The 23987-nt window shown below is 37.7% G+C and overlaps 1 protein-coding gene across 1 annotated transcript; it reads left to right on the top strand.

Moving 5' to 3' along the window:
- On the top strand, nt 1-23326 carry LOC139721160 (armadillo repeat-containing protein 8-like). Its single transcript, XM_071632489.1, has 20 exons — nt 1-78; nt 4411-4484; nt 5317-5388; nt 6048-6190; nt 6615-6715; nt 8483-8575; nt 9625-9705; nt 11142-11217; nt 11869-11959; nt 13386-13446; nt 13907-14095; nt 14457-14553; nt 15558-15627; nt 16471-16552; nt 17185-17274; nt 18143-18385; nt 19255-19350; nt 20714-20809; nt 21324-21490; nt 22897-23326. Exons 1-20 carry the CDS (start codon nt 76-78, stop codon nt 22928-22930), a joined length of 1959 nt encoding a protein of 652 aa, XP_071488590.1. The 5' UTR covers nt 1-75; the 3' UTR covers nt 22931-23326.
- Nucleotides 23327-23987: the final 661 nt, after the last annotated feature.

Raw genomic sequence — 23987 nt, 5'->3', positions numbered from 1 at the left:
GGGAAGTCAAGAGGATCGCAGCGTAAAGCGTCGGACACAGTTTCAAGTTTTTGGTGGAAAGCTCACATTTCTATCATGGTAAGCATGACCTTAACATTGTAACCTTCATGAAAAGAGTAACGTTAATTGTGCTGATGCAGAGTCAGAGATCTCGAGAACCCCCATATTGTTGGTACGCCGACACTGTTATGTGTGCTGTGTAACTGTTAAATTTATGAATCGGGTTTCCGGTCACTAGCTGATGCATATATACAACATAGCTACTTTCCTGTGTCTAACTTTGTTAGGTGGAGTCTAATCTCGCTTCTGTCAGTTGGCGTAAATGCTCAATTCTGAGTGATACACGTCATTGAAATCAAAACAACAACAACAACTAGTTTGGAGGGGCCGTCAAAGGCGGCAGACCCACGCCTTGGCGGCGCCACAGCAGAGTAGATTCTGTAGGCTAAGTCTAACTGAGTCACAGTGAGTGTTTACTGTTAGTCTCTGTAAACGTTAGTTAGTTGCAATAAATTTACTTAGAATGTCTATAGACCCTGACTGAGGTCAAAACTACAACAAGGTCACATAGAATTTGCAGGGGCCAATTGATCATCACCAAAATCTAATCGATTCTTAACCCCTGTCACTATCCGAACATTCCCTGATAGTGATAATTCTGATTGATTGTTTCTCAGAACAAAATTAATTGTTTTTGTTCAAGAACAGCAAAATTGCCGAAGTTTGAACTTTCGTCACTTCCACCAAAACACTCTCTACAAATAAGTACAATGAAAAGAGTGCGAAGTGGTGATCTTGAAGTATGTGGTGCTGTGTCCAAATTTCGCCCAGTGAGATAGTGCACTACCACACTAGCCCAACCAGACACCGTGCAAAGCACGGCGTCCCCGTGCGCCAGCACGATCGACACTTGTGTACAGAGACAGGGCTGTGTATAGTTAGTGCACTACGAAATGGAAGCATACGCACTGCAGGCAGTGTGACTGGGACCGAGCAAAATTTTTCCGTGATTGAGGATTGTTCCTCAAATGAAAAAAAGAATCAATATTAATATGAAAAATCACCGAATTGGGCCATTTTGTGATGACGGAAAGCAAACTTTCACAAATTCAGAATACTAGTCCCTCAAATAAACATAAATTTTGGAATTTTTACGAACATTTGAGCAGCGAAGTCCATCGTCTGGGAGTTCTGTTTTCGTATGGTAGCGGAAAATCGCAAAGTAAGAAACGGGAAAATGTTTGGAGTGGTCACCCCATGGGGTCAAAACTACAAGGTCACACAGAATTTGCGGGGGTCAACCGATTATATGTACAGTTGAACCTCTATTATCCGGCCTCCCTTTATCCGGATCTCTCTATTATACGGACGCAATCTCGCCGTGATTTAAAAAAAAAAATAATTACGGGAGGAAAGGGGGATTCCCAACTCCTTGAGAACTCCTATACAAACACACATGAATTACATATTACTTCCAACATGATTAACATACATTACATCAAATTTCCTTCCATATTGCTTACCCTCAGACATTTTAACATCCCCAAACATCCCCAAATGTAACAATGAAAAGGTTGCAGTATACACATTACTACATGTGGTACTACAATGCGCTACATCAGTACATGTGTATGTATATGTAACGTTACATGTATAAAGCATTGAGTCTCCCGTATCCGGCCAAATCCCTTATCCGGATGAGCCCCGGTCCCGACTTGTCCGGATACGAGAGGTTCAACTGTATCACCAAAATCTAATCGATTCTTTCCTGTCACTATCCAAACATTCCCTGAACATTTGGTGCAAATCCGTTCGTGAACCTGTTCTCTTGTTATCTTGTACTGTATACAAAGAAACAAACAAACATACGGAACCCTTTACAAAAACCCCTGCCGATTTTCATCAGCGTGGGTAACAACAGTTCTGACACCTCAGTAGAGCTCTACCTAGTATTAGTAATACTTCGCATACCTGCGATAATCGTTTTATTGAATGCAGGCATATTTTGCCATAACTACATACACAGCCCAGTCGCTGTACAAATAGCGATGTGCTTCGCACAGTGTCTTGTCGGGCTAATTTTGCCATTTTGCCTTTGACTGTCTTTGTTTGACTTCTTGAGTTTGAGGCGTTCGTAAACAGCATGGTAAAGAATCATATTCAATTGAATTCAGGATTGTGGCTCAAAATGGCTGGATTATCAGCATTTTTTTTTTTTGCGATCTGATTACGAATATTGTGTTTGTCCAAATGATTCTTGTGATAGGCCTTCTTTTAGACCGGACTCGCGTTAGTGGTAGTGGTAGCATTCTAAACTCTATCAACTCTTTAAGTAGACCTCTAGACTTTAGTTCAAAGCGTTGATACAAACAGATTCTATAAATCTATGGCACATTGCCATTGCATTAACATTAGAATTCTATTACATCATAATGCAAGCCGTCCATACGTAATTTGACCAGAACGGCGTCCAAAATTGACCACCTGCTAGGCCCCCTACACGTACATATACAGATTTTGTAACATTGTCAGATCTAGAAACCTACGCTTTTGCGCACGGCCAAACCTTGACACAGGAGGTCAAACTTTGGTACGGGTGCCGATAAAGAAACTATAATAAGCTGTAATTTTTGTGAGGGTTTTAGTGCATTTTGCGGAATACATACAGTGTACAGTTGGATCACGAATTCAACAACTCGCAAAAATGTTGCCATGCGCTTGGGTAATAGTGCACTTTACAAAATTGTGTACGATAGCCTAGGTGTCAATTTGTAAAAATCATCTAGCGTAAATGCCCGTACAATTGTAACCTCTCCTCATTCCGCAAAAATATCCATACGCAGAAACTCCTTACAGTATACAGTACGAAGAAGGAGAACTTTTTACATTCTGTAGACTCTAACCATATCACCTTCATCACACCAGGAGGTTAGAGTTTCAACACTAATGTATTAGATAGACCCCCTATATCTCAAAATCCACAAAACCAAATTGCACCAAAATCACAGGAAAAGTATTGTAGTCAGTACCATATTTAATATTTTCAATCAAGTTGTTAAATTTGAACTGAATTAGTTATCAGGAAACATTACATCAACTTTCATGTTGCTCAAAACAACTCACTCTTGGCAAGCTTTGCAGTGTATGCTGCCTACACAAGCTGATATTGAATTTGAAAGCTAGCCATCTACATCAACATACAATTTTATGTGAATGTGAGGATAATGCGACTTTCAATGAATGGGAGCTAAAAATCAATGCAAACTTCAGACCCTTCAGTACCAAATCATACATAATGTATGTTTGCAGTGTATAAGCACTACATGATTATGGCAAGTTGAATAAAAAATGGCTGAAAATACAGTTGGCTAGAGCACACCTAAAAAAAAAACACACACACAGTCACTTGGGTGACACACACAAACGCGCAAGTTTGCAATGAGTGTGTTATATTGAGCAGCAGCATGAAAGTTGATGCTGCTATCATTGCTTCCCAGTAATCCTTTTGGTTCAAATTTTAATATGTGAGTCATTGGAGATAAGCTATTAGTATTTCCTGTGATTTTAGTACAGTTTGGTTTTGTGGAATTTGAGATCTACATGGATTTAAAAAAAAAATACATTAGTGCCACTGATTCTTCTCAAACCCAAGACCAAGTGACTCTAGATGTTAAATTCAAGAATTTTGACCCCTGTCAAGGTGCTACATCTAGGTGTTTGCCTGATTGCCCAGGGCAAGAGGAAATCAAAGTTGGGCAAGTGATTTGGAACAATGAGAAAATGTGCTTGCCCGAATCAAGCGCAAAAACTGAAGCATGCAAATTTTGTTGCCTCTTACGCTATGTTTCACTAATAATGTCTTGATTCCACAGAATTAAAAACGCAGGAAACTCATCTTACCCAGCCTAGCACGAAAAACAACTCGTGAAAATATCCACTTGAAATAAGAGTATCATCCTATCACCCCAGTAATGGTATAGGCACCTGCCTGCAACTTTAGCTGTTTCATGCATTAATTTACATTGTACTTTTCATTATCTGAATGCATGATATGTACATCCACAGTAGCGTAGTCAAGTTTCTTCAAGACCTCTGCTCTATTTTGTACATGTATAGAATGTTGCTATAATTACAATTGTACAGCTCTTCCTACAATGACAAGTGATATGGTAGGGATAAAAATCTCTCTTCCTGATTTCCTATTGCTGCAAGAAGTTGCTATCCTAGCAAGAATTGCTATCACTAACATCTTTTATGAAATTATCAGGATGATGGGCAATATATGATGTTTTGAAATTAATGTTCTGCTAACGTCTAGCATGCCATTTGATTATGATTGTTTACCTTTGTGTTGATGGATATTGTGATGGAGTGAATTTATTTAATTTCTTTAATTTATCTCTGATTTAGGATCTTGGATTCAGTCAGATTTATGTCGACAATCTCACAGTCACTGACTCCCATCAGCTGCTATGTAACCTGAAGTGAGTATAACTGTCACTAGAACAATTATATTTGTGTAATATTGTGGTTGTAAGCTTTGTTATACTGTTAATAGAATTAATGGTCCATGTACATGTCTTGAGTGTAAACAACAACTCCAGTAATTCTGTGAGTTTTAGCGCACTCACGCAAGATAAGGGGACACAATTCCATGACATGTGGGAGTTTGTTTACAGTCCAATTATCCTTTGCAATGAAGTCATTGTAGCCTAGTGGTCTCCATCCTCTACATGTACACTGTAGCTGGGCATTGCAATCTGTATTACTAATCACAGAGATAATCTAATCTGCTTTTGTATGAATTTCTAGTTCATTTGACCTCCCCAAAATGGGCATTGAATGAAATTGTATTGGTGGTACAGCTGCAGTTGTGATATCAGGCTTATTTGTAGGCAGTTTATGATTATTGATAAACAGTCCCTACTGATGTAATGAATGCAATGTATTAGAGATACCCTGGCTTCAACACAAAATCATATCGTCTGTTGAGAATGAGAAGGGCTTTAAGTCGTCTCGAACACTATGGGTTTTGTGATCACTTAACGGCCTTATCATTCTCAACCGATGATATTCATATGTGATATACAATAACAAATTTGTTTCACAAATTACCAAATTTCCATCTCGTACAATTGCAATGTTTCAAGCAAAGTTTAAGCTCTCATTTCAGAGAGAAAGTGCATGCCTGGCATTTCCATTTGATGTGAATGAAATTCAATTTCCTAGAATCACAGCAAATAGATGATACATTGTATACAAATTGTATGAGACTCCTGTAATCTGAGAACTATTTGAATACATTTCATTGCGCAGGTCAATGAAGAACATTGTTATCGGCAGCAACAAGCAGAAGACGAGCCTAATGCTGTGTGGTGCTATAGACAGGTAAGATCACACTGACATTGTGTGTTCCCCATGCTGGAATTTGCAAAGAACCAATGCAATAAAATTGTGCCAGTGATTAGCAAGAAATAAATAGATGAGAGATATTACACAATACTGTGTGAGATCTTATGTGAATGGATGGTCGCCATCCACTTTGAAAATGGCTGTGGTTTGCTGTACAGAGTTCTGTAAAGGTCCAAGTATATTTTCAGCTTAAAGTGCTGTCCTTTTAAAATGGCGAGTACACTGTCATCCTTTTTCATTACCTAATTGCCTCATTTCCTTAAAAAACAAGAGCTTTAAAAATAGACAAAACCCACAACAGATTATAAGTTTACCAGTGTCTCCAGTCAGTCCGTACAACTGAACTAGATTGAGATAACACAATATGTAAATGATATGGCGTCACTTGATGCTCTAGGATGCAGAGGTTTTCCCCAGCTGTCCATTGTTTAAAAATCCCATAAATTAAGGACACACAATGGTAATTTCAGATACCTACAATGTAGTCAGTAACTCCTGGTGTATAAATGCTTTATATATATAACAAATAATATAATAGTTTATATTTTAACGGCATTTTACTGCTTTTGTAATGTTTCAAATTCCATGTTCTGTATTGAATGACATTTCCTTTGTGCTATTTCCTGATGTCTTAGAATCCATTACATCATGACAAGTGAAGGGGTTTCCCCTGACATCTTGGTGGAGTGTGCTGTGTTGCTGGGGAGTTTTGCCAAGGGAACGGAGGACAATAAACGAGAGCTGCTTGACAAAAGGATACTAGCTGTTATGCTCCAAGGTGAGAAAATATAGCACAGACGTAACCTGTATCACAAAAAACAGAAAGGAAATTAAACATACATCATATAACAACTGCATATATTTTCATAGAAATAGCGCCTTGAAGCCAAGACAATGAATTCCAAAGAATATCAGGCTTACAGATGTTGTTGGTAATCTTTATGAAATTGCAGTGAAATGTAATTGTGTAATTTTCAAGGAAAAGGCAAATCTTTAGTTTGTCGACTGATAAGTTTTTGTTTTCAAATTATTCTTTGCAAAAGAGATATCTTGCTGAAGAGTGTAGCAATGGAAAATGAATTATTTCAGTAAGTTTTATTACTGGTGTTTCTGTGTACCCTGTTACATGAAATGTTACTGATACATTCTCAAGACATCTTGTTGGGACTGTATGAAGTCAATGTTGATGTTTCTGTCCACAGGCCTTGCCCATCCTGACATCAGGTTTGTGGAGGCGTGTCTTAGATTTCTGAGGACTATTCTCACTAGTCCAGTGGCCCCGGTTGAGGATGTGGTCTTTGAGGTGAGGATTATATGTCAACTCTTGTCAGAGTGCTTCTTAGCAATTCTACTTTCTTGTAGTTCTGAGAATGCTGCAGATTCAATTTACAGCTTGCTTGAATATCTTAAAGCTCTAACAAATTTAATGTAGAAATGATTAAGAGCAATGTTTCTGTTCATCAGTGTATTTCTAGACCAAATTCTGTTTTTCATGCCTCCGCCACAAAGTGGTGCCGGAGGCATTATGTTTTCGGGGTGTCCGTCCGTCCGTTTGTTGTACGTCCGTACGTCCGTCCGCTTTCGTTTACGCGATAACTTGAGTAATATTTACTGGAATTTTACCAAACTTGGTCCAAGTATGAAGTATGATGGGGCAATTATTTGATTAGATTTTGGGTGAAATCGGCAAAAGGTCAAAGGTCAAGGTCAAATCATGAAATTGTATCCGTTTACGCGATAACTCAAGACTGGATGGAGCAAATTTCACCAAACTTTGTTGGAGGATGATGTATGATGGGACAATTACTTGATTAGTTTTTCAGTGAAATCGGACAGAGGTCAAAGGTCAAAGATCAAGGTCAAATCCTATAATTTATCTGTTTACGTGATAACTCAAAACTGGATGAAGCAGCTTTCACCAAAGTCGGTCCAAGGATGATGTATGATAGGACAATTAGTTGAGTAGATCTTAGTGACATTGGCAAGAGGTCAAAGGTCAAAAGGTCAAGGTCAAATGCTACAAATGTTGCAATTTCCCCCATATCTATGCAATGCCCAAAGGTATTTTCTTGAAACTTGGTGTGGACATGTACTACTGCGTAAAGATTCTCCAGAGAGAGTTTCATGTCATAAGGTCAAAGGTCAAAAGGTCAAAGGTTAGGTGAAAATGTTGCAATATCACTTTTCTCGCAAATGGTTCAATGTATCTTCGTGGAACTTGGTGCATACGCATGTACTGACTGGCAGGGATTATCTAGGGAATTTAGGAGTCATGGGTCAATAGTCAGGGGTCAAAGGTCAAGGTCAACTCCTCAAAATTTTACTATTTCCCTCATATACTAGTATATGCAATGCTTGCATTATTAGTTTCAAAACTTAATACATGCATTACCTAATGGAGATTCTCCGGGAAATTTCCAGCCAGAAGGTCAAAGGTCAAAGGTTAAGGGTCAAAGGCCAGGTTTCAATGCCCCCCCCCCCCCCCCAAAAAAAAAAAAAAAAAAAAAAAAAAATATATATATATATATATATATATATATTTTGTACCGTCATTGCACTCTTTCTTCATACCTTGGAAATTACTCAATGCATAAACTTATAAAAAGGTCCGTCAGAATTCAAGTAAAAATTCTCAGTTCCCCAAATATGTGTACCTGCACTCTTAGAAAATTATAGCAAACCCAGTTCAAGGCATTTCTGACAAACCTGTCATTTCAATATTTTGCCAGTTATGTGAAACTGTCGTGGATCACACATTGTGAAGACATTGTACTACACGCCTATTGGGAGAATCATGCATTATGGCGGAGGCATCAGTCGCCGTAGTGACATTTCTAGTTTTTTAATGATGTTTATGTACGTGATATGTGTATGTTATCCCTACTGGACGTCCCAGTCAAGCTTTTCATAGCTTATGACGATCCATACAAATGTATAATAACATATTTCATGTACAAATTATGTACATATTTGTGAATAATGTATGTATAAATGCATTTTGTGAATAAATTAAATCAAAATCAATAAATCAAATTAGGATGTTCTTTCCTTTCAACTATTTTCAATCCAGGATAGCTCAGTAATCCCTCACCTAATCCACCTGCTTCCCAAGACACTGTGTACACAAGAGTGTGTATCCTACATATTGGCTCAATGCTGCAAGGTGAGCTCCATACACTAGTCTATGGCTTCTCTATTAACTGGTTGTATATCCAATCGCATGTTGTACCAGACACTTTTTGTTATCATATTACAATTGTACCTAAGTTAAAAGTGTTATGTTGTCTTCTGTAATTCAAGTAATCTTTAATGCATTCAGAGTAATGTAAGCTACATGAAACAGTTACTCTGTGCCAACTGTCAAGGAGTTTGCTCTTTCACAATGTACTATGATGTTTAGGGCCTTCCTTGCTCTTTCATGTTTAGGTGTAGCTTGTCAGGTGTGACGAGTATGTTTTGTTTCTTTCCCACTTTCAAAGTATAGTGTTGATTTCCTCCCAGAAGTTTATTTACAATTAAAATAGCATTTCTGCTTTATAGTCCAAGACACAAACCAATGTCTCTGTTATTAGATACATTTCTCTGCTGTTGAACTGTGCTGGAGTCATCATATTTCGGTGTAATGCAGTTAATTCTCTGCATGCCACATTAATTTTTTTGTCCATATCTATGTGTGTGAAATTTATGCACATTTGACTCATTGGCACACAGAGGGATAAAGAGCCAGTAGCTTGGGATGGCCTGGGGGGCATTTCATGAAGCATTTTGTCCGACAAAGTTGTCGGAAAAATTTGCTCTCTGCCAATCAGATGCAAGGATTTCAGTAGCTTGTAACAGTTTGTCAGAAAAATATCCGACCAAAATGCTTGATGAAATGCCCCCCTGATTGAATTGATCTTCATTTGCTGTCCAGCTGGGTTTATTTCAAAACCATGAATAGCACCTGTCGGTGAATATGTGCATTGAAGTGTATGCTCATTAGTAACGGCGGTAAAGCTGTACATGATTCATTATGGGGATTCTTGAATATTTTTGGGCCAGCCTGCCCACTCTATGGTTAATTCCTCGATACCAGGACTTTACAGTAACTTATGATTCCTAGTTATACTCTGCTGTTCTATGTCAAAGCAAGTTTTGCATAGCATGCTTGGGTAGTTGAATGAGCTTCACCAGCAAATAGGAACTAATCTGTCTCCTTGTATGTTTTTGCAGACCAATAAACAACAAGACATGCTATACCAACAGGGTGCTGTGGATGTCTTGGCACCTCTACTCTGTTCAGAAGTTAACAAGGTTTGCAATCTCTCCACACACACTCCACACACTAACATAAAAATATCAAAGAACTTCCAGCTGTAGCCATTGTTTGACCACAATGAACCACCAGAAAGACAACCCGTGTGAATACTGTGGATACAAATGGTTTACATTGAGTGTGTTAGAAGAATCTATTATCAGGCATACTGTGGTACCAGTTCTCTGTCAATGTGCAAATGTAGCAATGAAATCCTGATTGTCCACAAAGCTTTATTCTTTTACTTTTGCTTTAACATGACTGTAGCAGAAACTGAATATGAAATGCTTCTTCTTTTTATGCCTCCGCAACGAAGTGGCCGGAGGCATTATGTTTTCGGGTCGTCCGTCCGTCCGTCCGTCCGTACGTCCCTCCGTCCCGTTTTGTTTTTGTCGATATCTCAAGAACCGTGTGGTGGTTTTACATCAAACTTGGTATGAGGGTATACCCTTGGGGGATGATACTTTGTGTGGATTTTAGGGTCACAGGGTCAAAGGTCAAAGGTCACAGGTTATTTTGTGAAAAAAAATTTGAAATTTCATGTTTTTCTCCATATCTCGCAAATGGCTCAAGGTATCTTCATGGAACTTAGTATATATGCTTGTACCGATGGGCAGTGATTATCTAGGGAAGTTTGGGGTCATGGGTCAAAGGTCAGGGGGTGTCAAAGGTCAAGGTCAACTCCTCAAAATATCACTACTTTCCTTAAAATGCAATATGCCTGAAGGTTTTTTTTTTTTTAAACTTGATGTATGGCATGTATTACCCAATATGTATTTTTGGGGAAGTTTCTTGCCAAAAGGTCAAAAGGTAAAAGGTCAACTGAAAGTGCTAAATTGCACCTTTTTCTCCATATCTCGAAAGTAACTCAAGGTATCATCATGAAACTTACATATTTATGCATGTTCAACCTAACAGTGATTCTCTTTGGAACTGTGAGGTCAAAGGTCAAAGGCCAGGTTTAGATAATGCTATTTTCCCATTTGATACTGAAATTATACTTTTTCTCAATACCTTAAAAATTACTCAATGCATAAACTTATAAAAGGGTCAAAAGTCAAGTAAAAATCATCAGTTCCCCAAATACCTGCACTCTGACATTTTAATCATTCATCCAATTGAAACCTAGTTCTAGGAAAGTGAACATTCAGCACATTTGTGTCAAACCTGTCATTTTAATATTTTGCCAATTGTGTGAAACTGTCATCACACATTGTCAAGACATTGTACTATAGACCTATTAGGAGAACCATGCATTATGGCGGAGGCATATCAGTAGCCGTAGCGATATATCTAGTTTTATAATGTTCTGCCTCAAAGGAGCCACCACATGGTGGAGAAAAGAACTACTCTTACATTTGATTTCTTATATCCATTTACTTGTAGTGTATGTTTAGTTAACTTTTGATTGTTTAAAACTGAAATCCTTGCTCAGATTCGTCTACCAGCCCTTCAGTGTTTAGCAGCTCTCAGCTACAAGAACCATTGTGTCTCACGGGAGATCTCCAGTGGTAAGTCATGCTCCTGGTTGAGTTCTTTTGTATTTTTGTTTTAAATCTATCCGTCCTCTAAAAGTAAAATATAGAAGACGGTACACTGCCACCAAACTACAGCATGTTAGTTATGAAATGCATACAATTGTAAACTTGTCTGTTCTCCACTAATTCTACACAGGGTCTGTCAACTGTTTCTACATGAAATGCATGCAATTTTATTTTGTTTTGCAGGAAAGAAGATCCTCTTTATACACATATACAAGTATCTTTATGTGATAAACATTTGTTAATGATGATATGTAGGAAATTCAGGAAACTTGCTAATTTTGTAGATTATATCTATTTCTATTTACAGTATTCCTCTTTGTAGAGTTGCAGAGTTGGCTGGTGAAATTAAACAAAATTGATTGGTATAGAATTCTCTGATGTTTAACTTATAGCATGACTACATTTAACTCGGACATTTCACTGTTACTCTTTGTACACCAAAAAGTATTTCTCACGTATGCAGTTTAAGGCATTAGTTTTAATAGTGTCACTATCTGCATGTTGATAATTTTCTGAATTCATTTAGACTTGACACATCTGATAAATGCTGTGAGACTGATATTTGTCAGACCCCTTTGGAATGATTGATTTTTTTAGTATATCTTGTTTTCTTTGAAGCAAAATACAACCGAGAGGACATGTCCACACTCCTGAGCAGACTCCTTGCCCGTGACCTTCCTATCAACATTCAGCTTACTGCAGCAAAATGGTGAGACAGTCAGGCTCTGCACACCTTCTTACACTCCTAGCATCCTGACAGAAACGCCAACTGTTCTTTGTAATATTTTATACTTTTTTAGCCAAAAATTTGACAGGTTTCGTGGAAAATACTGTTATTCCAAGATTGTACATGTATGACAGTACATGTCTATTGCAGGAAAGATAACATTATTGGTTTTCCAACAAAAATGCACCATTTTAGCCCCCAGAATACAGCATTGTTATTTTCAAGGTAGGCATGCCTGTCATTATGTTACATAGTGACAACTGTATTTATGTGCACACATCTTTTTAGAGATTAATTGTGTTTACTCAGAAGTATTACTGTAAAAGTTGACATTTTGGCAGTGTTGAAATTTTTGTGCATTTTGTGCAGCCAGAAACTAGCACGAAAATAAAAGCATGCAAATATTTTTGCTTGCCATGTGTTCCAGTAGTGGATGTCTTGATTCTGTGGAATTAAAAGCACATGAAACTCATCTTACTCGGCAGAGCGCGAATTTACAGTAATCCTGACACCATTGATACAGCAATCAGCCAAATCTAAAGATATCATGCAGCAGAAGTGGCAGGAATTGTGGCTGCTGAAATACATATATCAGTAGGATTGTTTCAGAAAAGTAGACAATCCACAACATCACAGGACAGCGGAACATGCCAGACATGGACTTTAGATGAAATTGAATGTGTCATCAGCTTAAAACAAATTCACATCTTCTCAACCTCCACTACTGATGTCACATTCTTGATTGAATCTTGCAGAAAGTAATTTCCTTAGTTTTACTTCTGTTGTGCACATGACACTGACATTTCTCATAATAAATTGTTTATTGATTCTTTAATTACTGTATATTGAATGCAGGTATAGGTAGATGGCAGTTGGCCAACTCTTGGTATTGCCAATACCTGGGTGCCTCGCAGCAAGCATCACTTTAGATGCATTATGGGATAGCACATGAGACAAACTTATAACCGATTTTGGCTACATATGCGCTCAGTTTATGTTTCCTCTTTATCCAGGAGTATTTTTTTGTTGAAGATTTCTTCACTTTCCATCATGTGACCAGCACATTGAAGCCTTGCAGTGATGAACCATGCCTCTAGCGACTGCAAGTCAGTAAAATTTAGAAGTTTTACACTCTTTTGTAGCTTAATTCTAACGGAAGAAAAAAGCAGCAACAAACGAAAAGCAGATGAAAACTGCATTGAATTGCATGGGAACTGAGACTTGTGCAAACCAACTTGAAATGACAGTACTCCCACAGTGCATCTGTGACAGGGCTCTGCAGCGTGTGCAGAAGTTTTTTGGGCATTGGCGATACCAAGAATGAACAGTTTAGATGCATCTGTCATGGCTGTCATGACCTGTATATCTGCTTTCTTTGTCAACTGTTTTTTTTTGTCTCTTCACGCAGTTTGTGCTATTTGTGTAGAGCAGGAGCCATCAGTCCTCGATGTCCATTGATTGTACAGAGGGTGAGTCTGATATGACTCTACAGATAATGATTGTGATTTAGCAGTTTGGGAATGTATGGCTCATACCTCATTACTCACACTGATTGTACTGAGAGTGAGTGTTACCTATGACTAGTGAATGCACATTTGGTGTTTGTAACTCGTCGTAGTTTGATAATGTGTGACACACGTTCCTCCGCTTACATTGAATTGATTGATTTTGGGGAGTGCTTCAAAGGAGTTGTACTGTATGCTGCACTTTATATAATGAACGGATTCTTTCTGATTTGCGTAAAAAGGGCAGTAATATAGGTTGCTGCATTGAAGAAATAATGTTCTAGTTAAGGTAACATAGATTGACACAATTGCAGTATTGTAACTGGAATCCGTTAAATCTAGATTTCAGTGAGCTGTAAAGGGTTACAAACTTTGTGACGTCATTGCTGATATGTTTGTGTGTGTTTTTGCTGTTTAATACCAGGTGCTTCCCAGCCTGGCTAGGATGTGTAAAAAAGACCGGTCTGTGGAGGAGAGGGTAGAGGCAGCAGAGACTCTTGCCTTCCTCATTGAGGAGGATGTCTCTCTCCAGGTCTCTGCCAGCATCACAGACCACCTCATCCCAACTCTGGCTCTCTTCCTCAAGTACACACCCAGCAGTACAGGCAAAAAGGTGATGAACCCTATGCTTGCTGCATCATATTATCTGTCCATAGGTTTGTGTGTGAATTTTGTGCACGGTGAACATTTAACTCTGTACATTCACTTTGAGGCAGTTTAGAGTTTCACCAGCATTTCTTCATGTTACACTGGCATGTACATTGTGAAACCAAGTGTATTTATTTCAATGGGACCAACAGAGAGGAATTCGTTTTGGTAGAATTCAGAATTAAATTTAAACATTGCATGTCACATTGGTATATGATGAGCTATTAACTATATGGTGGTGGATTCCGTAATTACCTGCTGAATGCAGGCAAAGCGGACTGTGTACAGAATTGATTTAGAATGTGATTCGTCTCTTGTCATTTTAGGAACAAGGATGTCACATTCAGGGAGAGCTGCGTCAGGCTGCCTTCAAAGTCTTCGCCTCCCTTGGAGCCAATGAGGAAGAGATTAGGAAGAAGGTCAGTTTTCTCATCCCATTGACCATACTGACCAAGAGTATACTTTTGCTCTCTGAAGGGGACTTTCAGCTCTGTGTTAATGTATTTTGTTGTTGTTTTCATTAAGATTTTTAAATGAGCATATGAATTGATTAAGTCTGTGTCTTAAATTGACTAAAATTCCACATAAATTGCATTCTTTGAAACTCATGTTATCCTGGCACAGTGACATTTAGAAAATGTTAACTCAGAGTAACTTCCATTTCATCTGATGTTTCATCAAAAGTCATAGACATAAACGCCTTCCAAAGTTCCCAATCGAATGTTACAATATCACTGATAAATGCTAAAAATGGTACAGTGTAATGTGTCCAATTGGAATATTTGAATTTAAAAATATGTATTTTATTTTATGTATTTGACTGTGTTTTAAGATAATCTGCTTTACTGCGTGGTATGAATGCAAATGAAAATCAATATCAATTCTTGCAAAAACAGGAGTGATACAGATGAGACATACAAATGTAGGTAACATAGTTTGAGAGTTACCATGTGAAGTCAGTGAACATTTTGTGGAAACTCAAGTGTGACCTCCAAAGGTTAAAGTATGACCTGCATGACCTATTAGGATTAAAATATGACCTATAAGGATTGAAGTATGACCTATAAAGATTAAAGTATGACCTTTATAGGTTAAAGTATGACCTGTAAAGGTTAAAGTATGACCTTTATAGGTTAAAGTATGACCTGTAAAGGTTAAAGTATGAACCATAAGGATTAAAGTATGGCCCATGAAAGACCTGTGAGGATTTAAGTATGACCTTTGAAAGTTAAAGTATGACCTGTAAAGGTTAAAGTATGAACCATAAGGATTAAAGTATGGCCCATGAAAGACCTGTGAGGATTTAAGTATGACCTTTGAAAGTTAAAGTATGACCTGTAAAGGTTAAAGTGTGACCTGTAAGGATGAAAGTATGACCTGTATCATGGATTATCACTTGTTCTTACCTCTACAGATAATTGAAACAGAAAACCTGATGGACATCATTGAGAAATGTATAGAGGAAGAGAATTTCAAAGTCCAGCTAGCTGCTGCAAGGTATGACATTGTCATATTCCTCAACGTTTTAGAAAGGACCTCTCTGATCGATCAAATCCACAGATTGTAACAGTCATTGTTAGAGTAACTGGTTAAAGGGAAAGTCCAGACAATTTTCATAATTGCACATCATGTAGTACATAAATCAACAGCTCCATGTATAGATTTGTGGAATTTATTGCAGCCCTTGAACAGAGGAACCAATACTCTTGAGAATCCCAAAACAAATAACACTGAACAAGCATGATGACAAAGGAGGCTCACATATTTCAGAAGTGTAGTAGTTAATTCCAATACAATACCACTCACTTAACAAGTTCACCTGTGTAGAATTCATGCTGCATTCTTCTTTATCCTGCTTCCTTCAGCCCCACTCATGCATTCTTATGGTGAAGCTACCATGACATCATCCTTGTTCATTGTGATTTGTTATAAATTTTGAAAATATTTTTATTCTTCATTCTAATCACTGTATATTCTGAAACTCTGTACCCAATAACCAATTTATAGTTCACATGTGAAAGTCTGAAAATCACCTTGAGCTCTCCTTCAAGAGATAACATCTTGTTTTCAATATGAACTCTCCATTGTACTTCATATGAAAGAAATCATGTTGTTTAGTTTAGCTATGAATTCAGTGTAATCTGATATGAAAGCAATCGGCCTCAGCTTATTTTGTTCCTGGTCACACTATGCTTTTTTAAAAAAAATTCTTGATCATGTAATATAAGTTTTATTCTTCTTGAGTGAATTCTGTGTCTCACAAGATACATGATCACCATGTTCTCTCCCCCTCCCCCCCCCCTACCTCTCTCTCCACCCATCAAAATTCTTTAATCCCAGATGTCTTCACAGTTTGTCGAGGTCAGTGCAACAACTCAGAACAAGTTTTCAAGATCACATAGTATGGAAACCACTGGTTGAGGTAGGTGGAGTACATATTGATCACTTCATGGAATCTTTGTCCTTTCAAACCTTGTGATAAGTAACTGTAAGATATTTAAAGGCAGCCATGAAAATACCATGATCCCTGTGATGTACAATAGGTGTTCGAAGTAAACTCATACTTTTCTAATAACATTTCATTCGAATTAATGGAATACAGTGTACTCTGATATTTTTGTCCCTTTTGAAGGAAAACAGTCATAATTCATCAAGTAAGTCTCTAAAAGTGAATGCTTTTAAACAATTAGTTTCCGTGCTTGGTTAATTTAATTGAACTTGTTCAGAATTTCACACATAGAATTACTTTTCATTCCATACCTTTTTATTGATCAAGAATATGTACATGTGAATTTTATTATTTTCATGCAAGTTCAGGGAAGCATAGAATTCATGACAATTTCCACACTGTAGAGTATCCAGTATTTGATGTATTGTATTGTAGTTTTCAGTGGTTGCCTCAGTAAGTATCGGTGTGATTATTCTACACATTGCTTTTATGGCAGTAAAGTGTTTTGCAAAGGTTTGTCTGTGTCATTGCATTCTTTCTGCTGCCTACTCGTTCCAGTGCTGCTACGTTGTGCATAATTTGTGTGTTCATATTCCTCTCTGCAGTTATTACAACACAAGAGTGTGGATGAACTGATGATAGTAGCTTCGTCAACATTGTGCAATCTTCTTCTGGAATTCTCACCCAGCAAAGATGTAAGTCATATCAAGTCCTAAGAAGATTGGAATACTAGGAAGATTATAACTTCAGCAGATAATTTTTCTTTTTTTTTCTTTAGCAGCTACAATAAAATCCTCAGATAGATGTACTACATGTACTAGCATCGATGTTCAGGTGACAAAATTATAAATGTGAGGATTTCATGCACCTGAAGAACTGGCTCCAAATCCTTCAAGATATGTGAAGTTAACCAGTCACCACAATACTCTAATTATGCTCAATATGAGACAACAGTTAAGTTATATTCAATATGAGACAACAGTTAAGTTGTATTCAATATAAGACAACAGTAAAGTGTGATCATTTGGCTATAATTTAGGAAGATGTAATATATGATAACTTGATACTGCTTGTCCAAATGTCACAGTCTAAGAATGTTTTTTTTTTAACCAAAAAAAGTTACATGTTTAGATAAAGTATGTTACTGTACCATTTTGAATGAGCCCAAGGTGTTTAAGTGCCTAATCTTGCACCCGTCACAACTTCAACAAGGCCAAATTCTCAATACTACATATATATGGTTTCCTTCTTCCTGCCATTTCTGTGGTAGTTTGTTGTTTTTGTGTTGTTGTTTGGGTTTTTTTTGGATAAAGTGAGACAAGTTATATATCACTTTAAGGTTTGACTTACAAAAAATATGAAAATTCCAAAATAAGAAAATTGATGAGAGTCAACTTTGTTCAATTTTCATGGTTATTAAAACATATAACAAACAGCAATTAAAAAAAAAGAACAAATCAAGATTGATTGCTTTGCACTATGTTTATATGGTATTGCTACAAGGTACTGTTACTTCATCCCACTTTCTGAATTTGCGATGTGTTTAATCTTTTTGTCCCTCAGAAAATTGTCCAAGCAGGAGCCATTGACATCCTGTGCAAACTGACGACCAATCCCAGTGCGTCGCTGCGACTCAATGGTATCTGGGGACTGATGAATATGGCATTTCAGGCCGATGAGAAAATCAAGACGAGTATTCTAGAAAAGATGGGAACAGACCAGCTCTTCAGACTTCTAACAGACACCAACGTTGACATCCTCATGAAGACTCTTGGTCTCCTTAGAAACCTCCTCTCTACCAGGGTGGTAAGGGACACCCCTTTGGCCTTCCATACTTCATATTTCTTCTCTACCATTTCAACTGAAGCACTTTAAATGAACACTGTGTACTTATTGGGGTTTTCTATATTTTGTGATGTCCTTTTATAAGGCATTGTTGACCATTGGGAGTAGTGATTTAAACAATGTTCGAGTTATCACGTTTGATGCAAATGTGTAGGTCAGTTGTATCACAAAACATCTCACCATAAAAGATTTGCATAAAGCCTAAAATATAAGGAGATATCACTATTTTTCTCATTAAACCGTAACTGTATACGATTTATTCTTGAAACAACTGTGTTATAACTATTGTTAACATTTTTTATATTTGATAATACTTAACATTGATTATACTGATTAACATTTTTACATTGTCTGTTTTTATCCTTTACTCACATTTTAGAATTATTTTGAAGCACAAAAGCTGTGTTTTTGTTTCATCTTCAGATGGTAAACAATGCCTTTAAGAGCAAAGTATAGTCAAAGTTTGCTTTGAATATGATTATGTCTCTCCGAGAAGAAAGTAATAGTACAGTATGCTTTTACACCAAATAACCTGAAATGGTCCTAGCAGTAATCAGTCAATCATTACCTCCAGTTGCTGTTCTTTTACATCCTATTCCTGACTCATTAAGGTGTTATGGTTTTGAGGGCCATAAAGCCTGGATGGATTTAGGAGAGTAGAATGTCCACATGCACTCAATCAATGAAGATGATGCAGAGGTTGATACAAGGAATGAGTTGAAAACTTCTGTTACGTCAGCTTGAGGTATTTCTTGTAGTTTAGTGAGAATCTGTTGAGCCTGAGTATGTTTCTTTGAATAAATGGATTTCTCTCTGCCTCTCCTCTGCAGCACATAGATAACATCATGCTGTCCCACAGCTCACAAATCATGACAGCAGTCATCATGATTCTTGAAGGCAACTATCCCCCTCAGGTCAAAGAACAGGTGAGGAATCACATTAGACTTCCACCCAATGCATCACAAAACCAACAAAAAGTCGCCAGACATGAATTTTTAGTTAAGGGCAGATTCTAAAAGAGTAGACCCTAAGCTTTAGAATGATGTATAACTCAATTCAAATGGACTCCCCTAACCTATCTAAATACTGGAAAGAAAGCACACACTCTGAAAAAGTGTGAACTGAGAAATGAGGCTCTGAAATACAGCGTCTATTCAAGCACTTAATCTTTACTAAGCCGTGCTAGCTGTGCGATGAAAGGGACAAAACACAGGATGTAAACCACTGGAGCAACAACAATGAAGGGATTATCACATTAAGATGAAATTTAGCATGTTCTATCGACACATTCTGTCCATGATTAATGCCAACTTTCAAAGCAGTACCATTATATTTTCAAAGTAATTAGACTTGAAAGTGAAAAGTGTGCAAAGGATTTCAAGAAATGAAAAGGGGCCTCTAAAGACATACCTGATCATTCTACTCTCCCCCAAAAAGGGTTGTAGAAAAACTGGTGAAAACACACTTTCCCATTCATGGTATAATCCCAAACTAAAGAATAATGGAGAAGAAGGATAGCTCTTTCAGAAAATCTGAAAAACTCAAGATTGACTCGGTTGACCCATTTGACCTTTTTCGAGTCCTCATGTAAAATCAAGGGGTGCAACTTTTTGTTTGTTTTGTGATGCACGGTCACATATTATCTGCCAACTCACAAGGGCTCATGTCCATCACTTATGACAATGGATCAAATTAGCTTACATTTAACATCCCATTATATTTCTTTAATGTAAACATGTCCTTCCAAAAGCAAAAGTGACCTTGCATCACAAAACCAACAAAAAGTCACCGAACATGGATTCTTAATTACGTTCAGATTCTGAAAGAGCAGATCATAAGCTTTAAAATGATATATAACTCAATTAAAATGGATTCTCCTAACCTATCTAAATATTGGAAGAAAGCACACACACTGGAAAAGTGTGTACTGAGAAAAGAGGCTCTGAAGAATAGGGTCTATCTGTGCCATGAATGGGACAAAATGGGACATTGTTTTTGTGATGGATGGTCACTAATAGTCCATGAATTGAAAATCTATACAGATTGCCAAATCAGGACATTTTGAGTTCCCACATCTTTCTTTTCTATGTTTGATCCTTAACTGTTATATTATATCCTCAATTACATTGTCATTCCTGGATAGATTGATGATAGTACATTTGTGTGGACTATTATTTTGTGAGGATTGTTATTGTATTATTTATTCCATAACACTAAAGATACTGCTCCAGTGCTCAATCAACCTGGCTGTTATGTTAATCTTAACATCTGTGTATGTGTCATTTGCAGACATTGTGTATTCTAGCCAACATTGCTGATGGCATAACAGCCAAGGCGGTCATCATGTCAAATGAAGACATTCTCAAGAAGCTAACATGCTACATGGTGAGTAAGAGAGTTGTTCTTGTTGTCCATTGCTTGAAGTCATGGCCTGCCTCAAAGGCAGAGATTGAAAGCCGTGCCAGAGCTAGAGCAGTAGAACAACAAGCAGATTATTTTCAATTTTCATATCAAAGTAAATGATCATCTGTTGTAATGCATCTGAATTTGAATCATCAAGTATCATGTTTAGCTATGTACATTTGTTATGTTCAAGGGCTTGACTCTGCTGATTACAATATTAACATCTGTATATTTGCCATGCGAGACTCTTCATGTTTCTTTTAGCTGACTAATTGCACTTTTTTTCTTGTTTCAAATATTAGTAAATTTAAGATTCTGTAGTTGATTATATCATGCTTTATCTTCACAGTGCCTTTCTGGCCACTTACTGAGTGGTAGCCACATATCTGTTTCATGTAGGAGTCATGTAGATAATTCTGTTTTTCCTCAAGGAACAGAAAGTCATGTATATGAGGGAAATAAAAACTAAATATGCAATTTTTTTTTGTCACCCCAGCGTCATGACAATGTGAGGCTACAGATTGCATCAGTGTACTGCATTAATAACTTGGTGTGGAATCAGGAAGATGGTGCATCAGAGAGACAAGCTAAGCTGAAGGAGTATGGTGTCCTTAAACAGCTTCAGTCTCTAATCAGTACAACTGATACTGATCTCTTTGACAAGTGAGTAATCATGACAACACCTACATGTAAATGCTGTATGCCAGTCATATCACTCCTATGTGTTCAGGGAGATGTAGAAGAGAGCTGGATGGTGTTTCACCAAGTTGTTCTTAGGCTAAGAACAACTGTAAGAACGACTGGTGATCAGTTCTTGTGCTGAATTATTGACATTCTGATAAGTATAGCACATCAGAACGTGTTCCAGTCATTCTCAAGTCATTCGTAACTCTAAGAACAGCTTTATGAAACACCCCCTGGTATATCATTCAGCATACATGGGTCTTAAACATACAACAGCTTCAGACTATGGCAGATGACATAAATCTGTTTTATCTAATTACTGTATACGCCGAATATTTTGCGAGGTTTTTATTTTCGCGAATTTCACGAGTCAGGTGCTATTTGCGAAATTAAAGACACACGAAAATAATGACTCTGAACCCAATATGAATGTGGCGCACATGTATACATTTCTCCATTCAGTACAGTACTCCACAATCACGAATTTAACCACTTGCGAAATCGTTGGGAAGTCCTGATTCGCGAATATGTAGATTCACTAAATATATGGCGTATACAGTACAAGGAACTATAATTATATGAATACGTTCCTTCATAGGTGTGTAGATATATTTTGCACACATTCATGCACAGGTTCACGTGGAAGTGTCAGTTTTGAATCATTTTCTTTTAAATCTTGCCTTTTCTTTTTGTATGAAGTATTTTGCCCAAGAAAGCAGCTGAGAAGCAAGCCACATAAGGATACACAATTGTACAGATATGAAACATTTACAGTGGACTCCCGTTATAACGAAGTCCTTGGGACCAGTGGTTTTCGTTCGTTATATTGAAATTTATTTATAACTGAACAAATAAACAATAAAAATACATAGAGTGGGTAATGTTGCGACCTGAATTTTCACTTCATTGAAACCGGAATTTCGTTATAACTGTGTTCGTAATGATGGGAATGCACTGTACTGAAGTATCATTCAACACCTGCAAGTCTATATCGTCGCTGGGGTGACAAGGCCTTGTATCTGCAATATAGGTGAAAATGACATTTTATTATTAATGGTCTAATAATTGGTTAAGTTATGTCCTGTCCAAATCCTTAAGTGTCTTAACCCATAAATGAAGCCACCACGGCATTTCCAAGGAAGGCTATCCCATTCGCTGTAGTGCTTTGACCGCCATGTTTTTTGGCTCCCCTGAACATTTTACATTTTGTAGATACGAGGTCTTGTCGCCCCAGCGATGATATGCTGTTGGAATAAATGACGACGTGTAATGTATATAGCTTGTATGCATGAATATACCCTCAGTCTATGTTGCTACGTCCTTTCCAAGTCCCATATGATGTCTGCTCTTAGTCTACCAGTTACTTTCCCTCTCTCCCTGTCCAGAGTGAAGACAGCGATGCAGCAGTTCTCGTCATAGCAACGACTGTACGGCCAGCTGAGAGAGGAATCTCCACTTGGAGGAGGCCTCAATTACTGGTGACTTCCTTCATTCCACATCCCTCTCACATCACTGGCCTAACCATGCTATACACCATCTTACCATCTACTTCTCATTCACCTATGCAGAGCGAGACACGCACACATTGTTGTCTGGAATTGTGTCTACAAAAAGGGTTTAGAAAGATCAAAGAAGTCAAGTGATTTAGGATCACTTCTTGCAAACCAACAGTCATCATGAAGGGTCTAGGAACTCTCTACCAGCTTGCCTCAAAGGAAAGTGTTAATGCTCAGAGATTCCAACTCTCCCACATTGAGGCCATTTCCTCAAAATCTCCCACTCTTCAACATGAGTTTGGATTTCTCCTGCTGTAGCTCTGTGTTTCCCTCTTAGTCTTATGTATTTTCTCCTGCTCAAAATGTAGCTTTCTCACTCTACTGTAGTTTTGTCATACATGTACCTATTCAAAACTAAGGTTAGGATGCACCAGGGAGCATCTACGACCCTAAAGCTTCCAGGGCCCTGAGCAGGCCATGGGCCCCAGCCACATGGAGCATCACTTTTCAAGCTTGTGCTGTGCAGCAGACACATATGATATCATTCACAGGTGCATGCAATCAGTCTCCAGTTTGTTAGAGGGTCCAGGCAGGAGAATCTCCTGTTTGAGAGATGCTTGTGGTTGGAGTCTATGCATGCTCATTATTGTTTTTGCTTGAACCTGGCATAAAGGGCATTTCTATAACAATATTGGAATTCATCAAAACCTTTGTGACACGAGCAGTGTATAGTGATATCACTGTAGAAGCAAAATCCTTCTAAATCTTACAATTCAAATGGATTTAATTCTTGTCTGTGTGCAAGCAAATGGTATGGCTGTACACATCATAACCTAACTGATACTTTAAGCAGTGTTTGCTTGAGGTGACTTCAGCCCTTTAACCCGTTGAGGATGGGCTGATTTTGCACAACACGCATTTCCCATAGACTCTTGCCCGAGTATACTTGGGACTCGTCCTCAACGAGTTAAAGAATCAAT

The sequence above is a fragment of the Diadema antillarum genome, unplaced genomic scaffold (assembly GCF_040938485.1).
Source record: "Diadema antillarum isolate AM-2024a unplaced genomic scaffold, OU_Dant_1.0 scf00000139, whole genome shotgun sequence".
NCBI classification, from domain to species: domain Eukaryota; kingdom Metazoa; phylum Echinodermata; class Echinoidea; order Diadematoida; family Diadematidae; genus Diadema; species Diadema antillarum.
The sequence above is the reverse complement of the archived record's forward strand: the minus strand, read 5'-3'. Positions and strand labels throughout refer to the sequence as shown.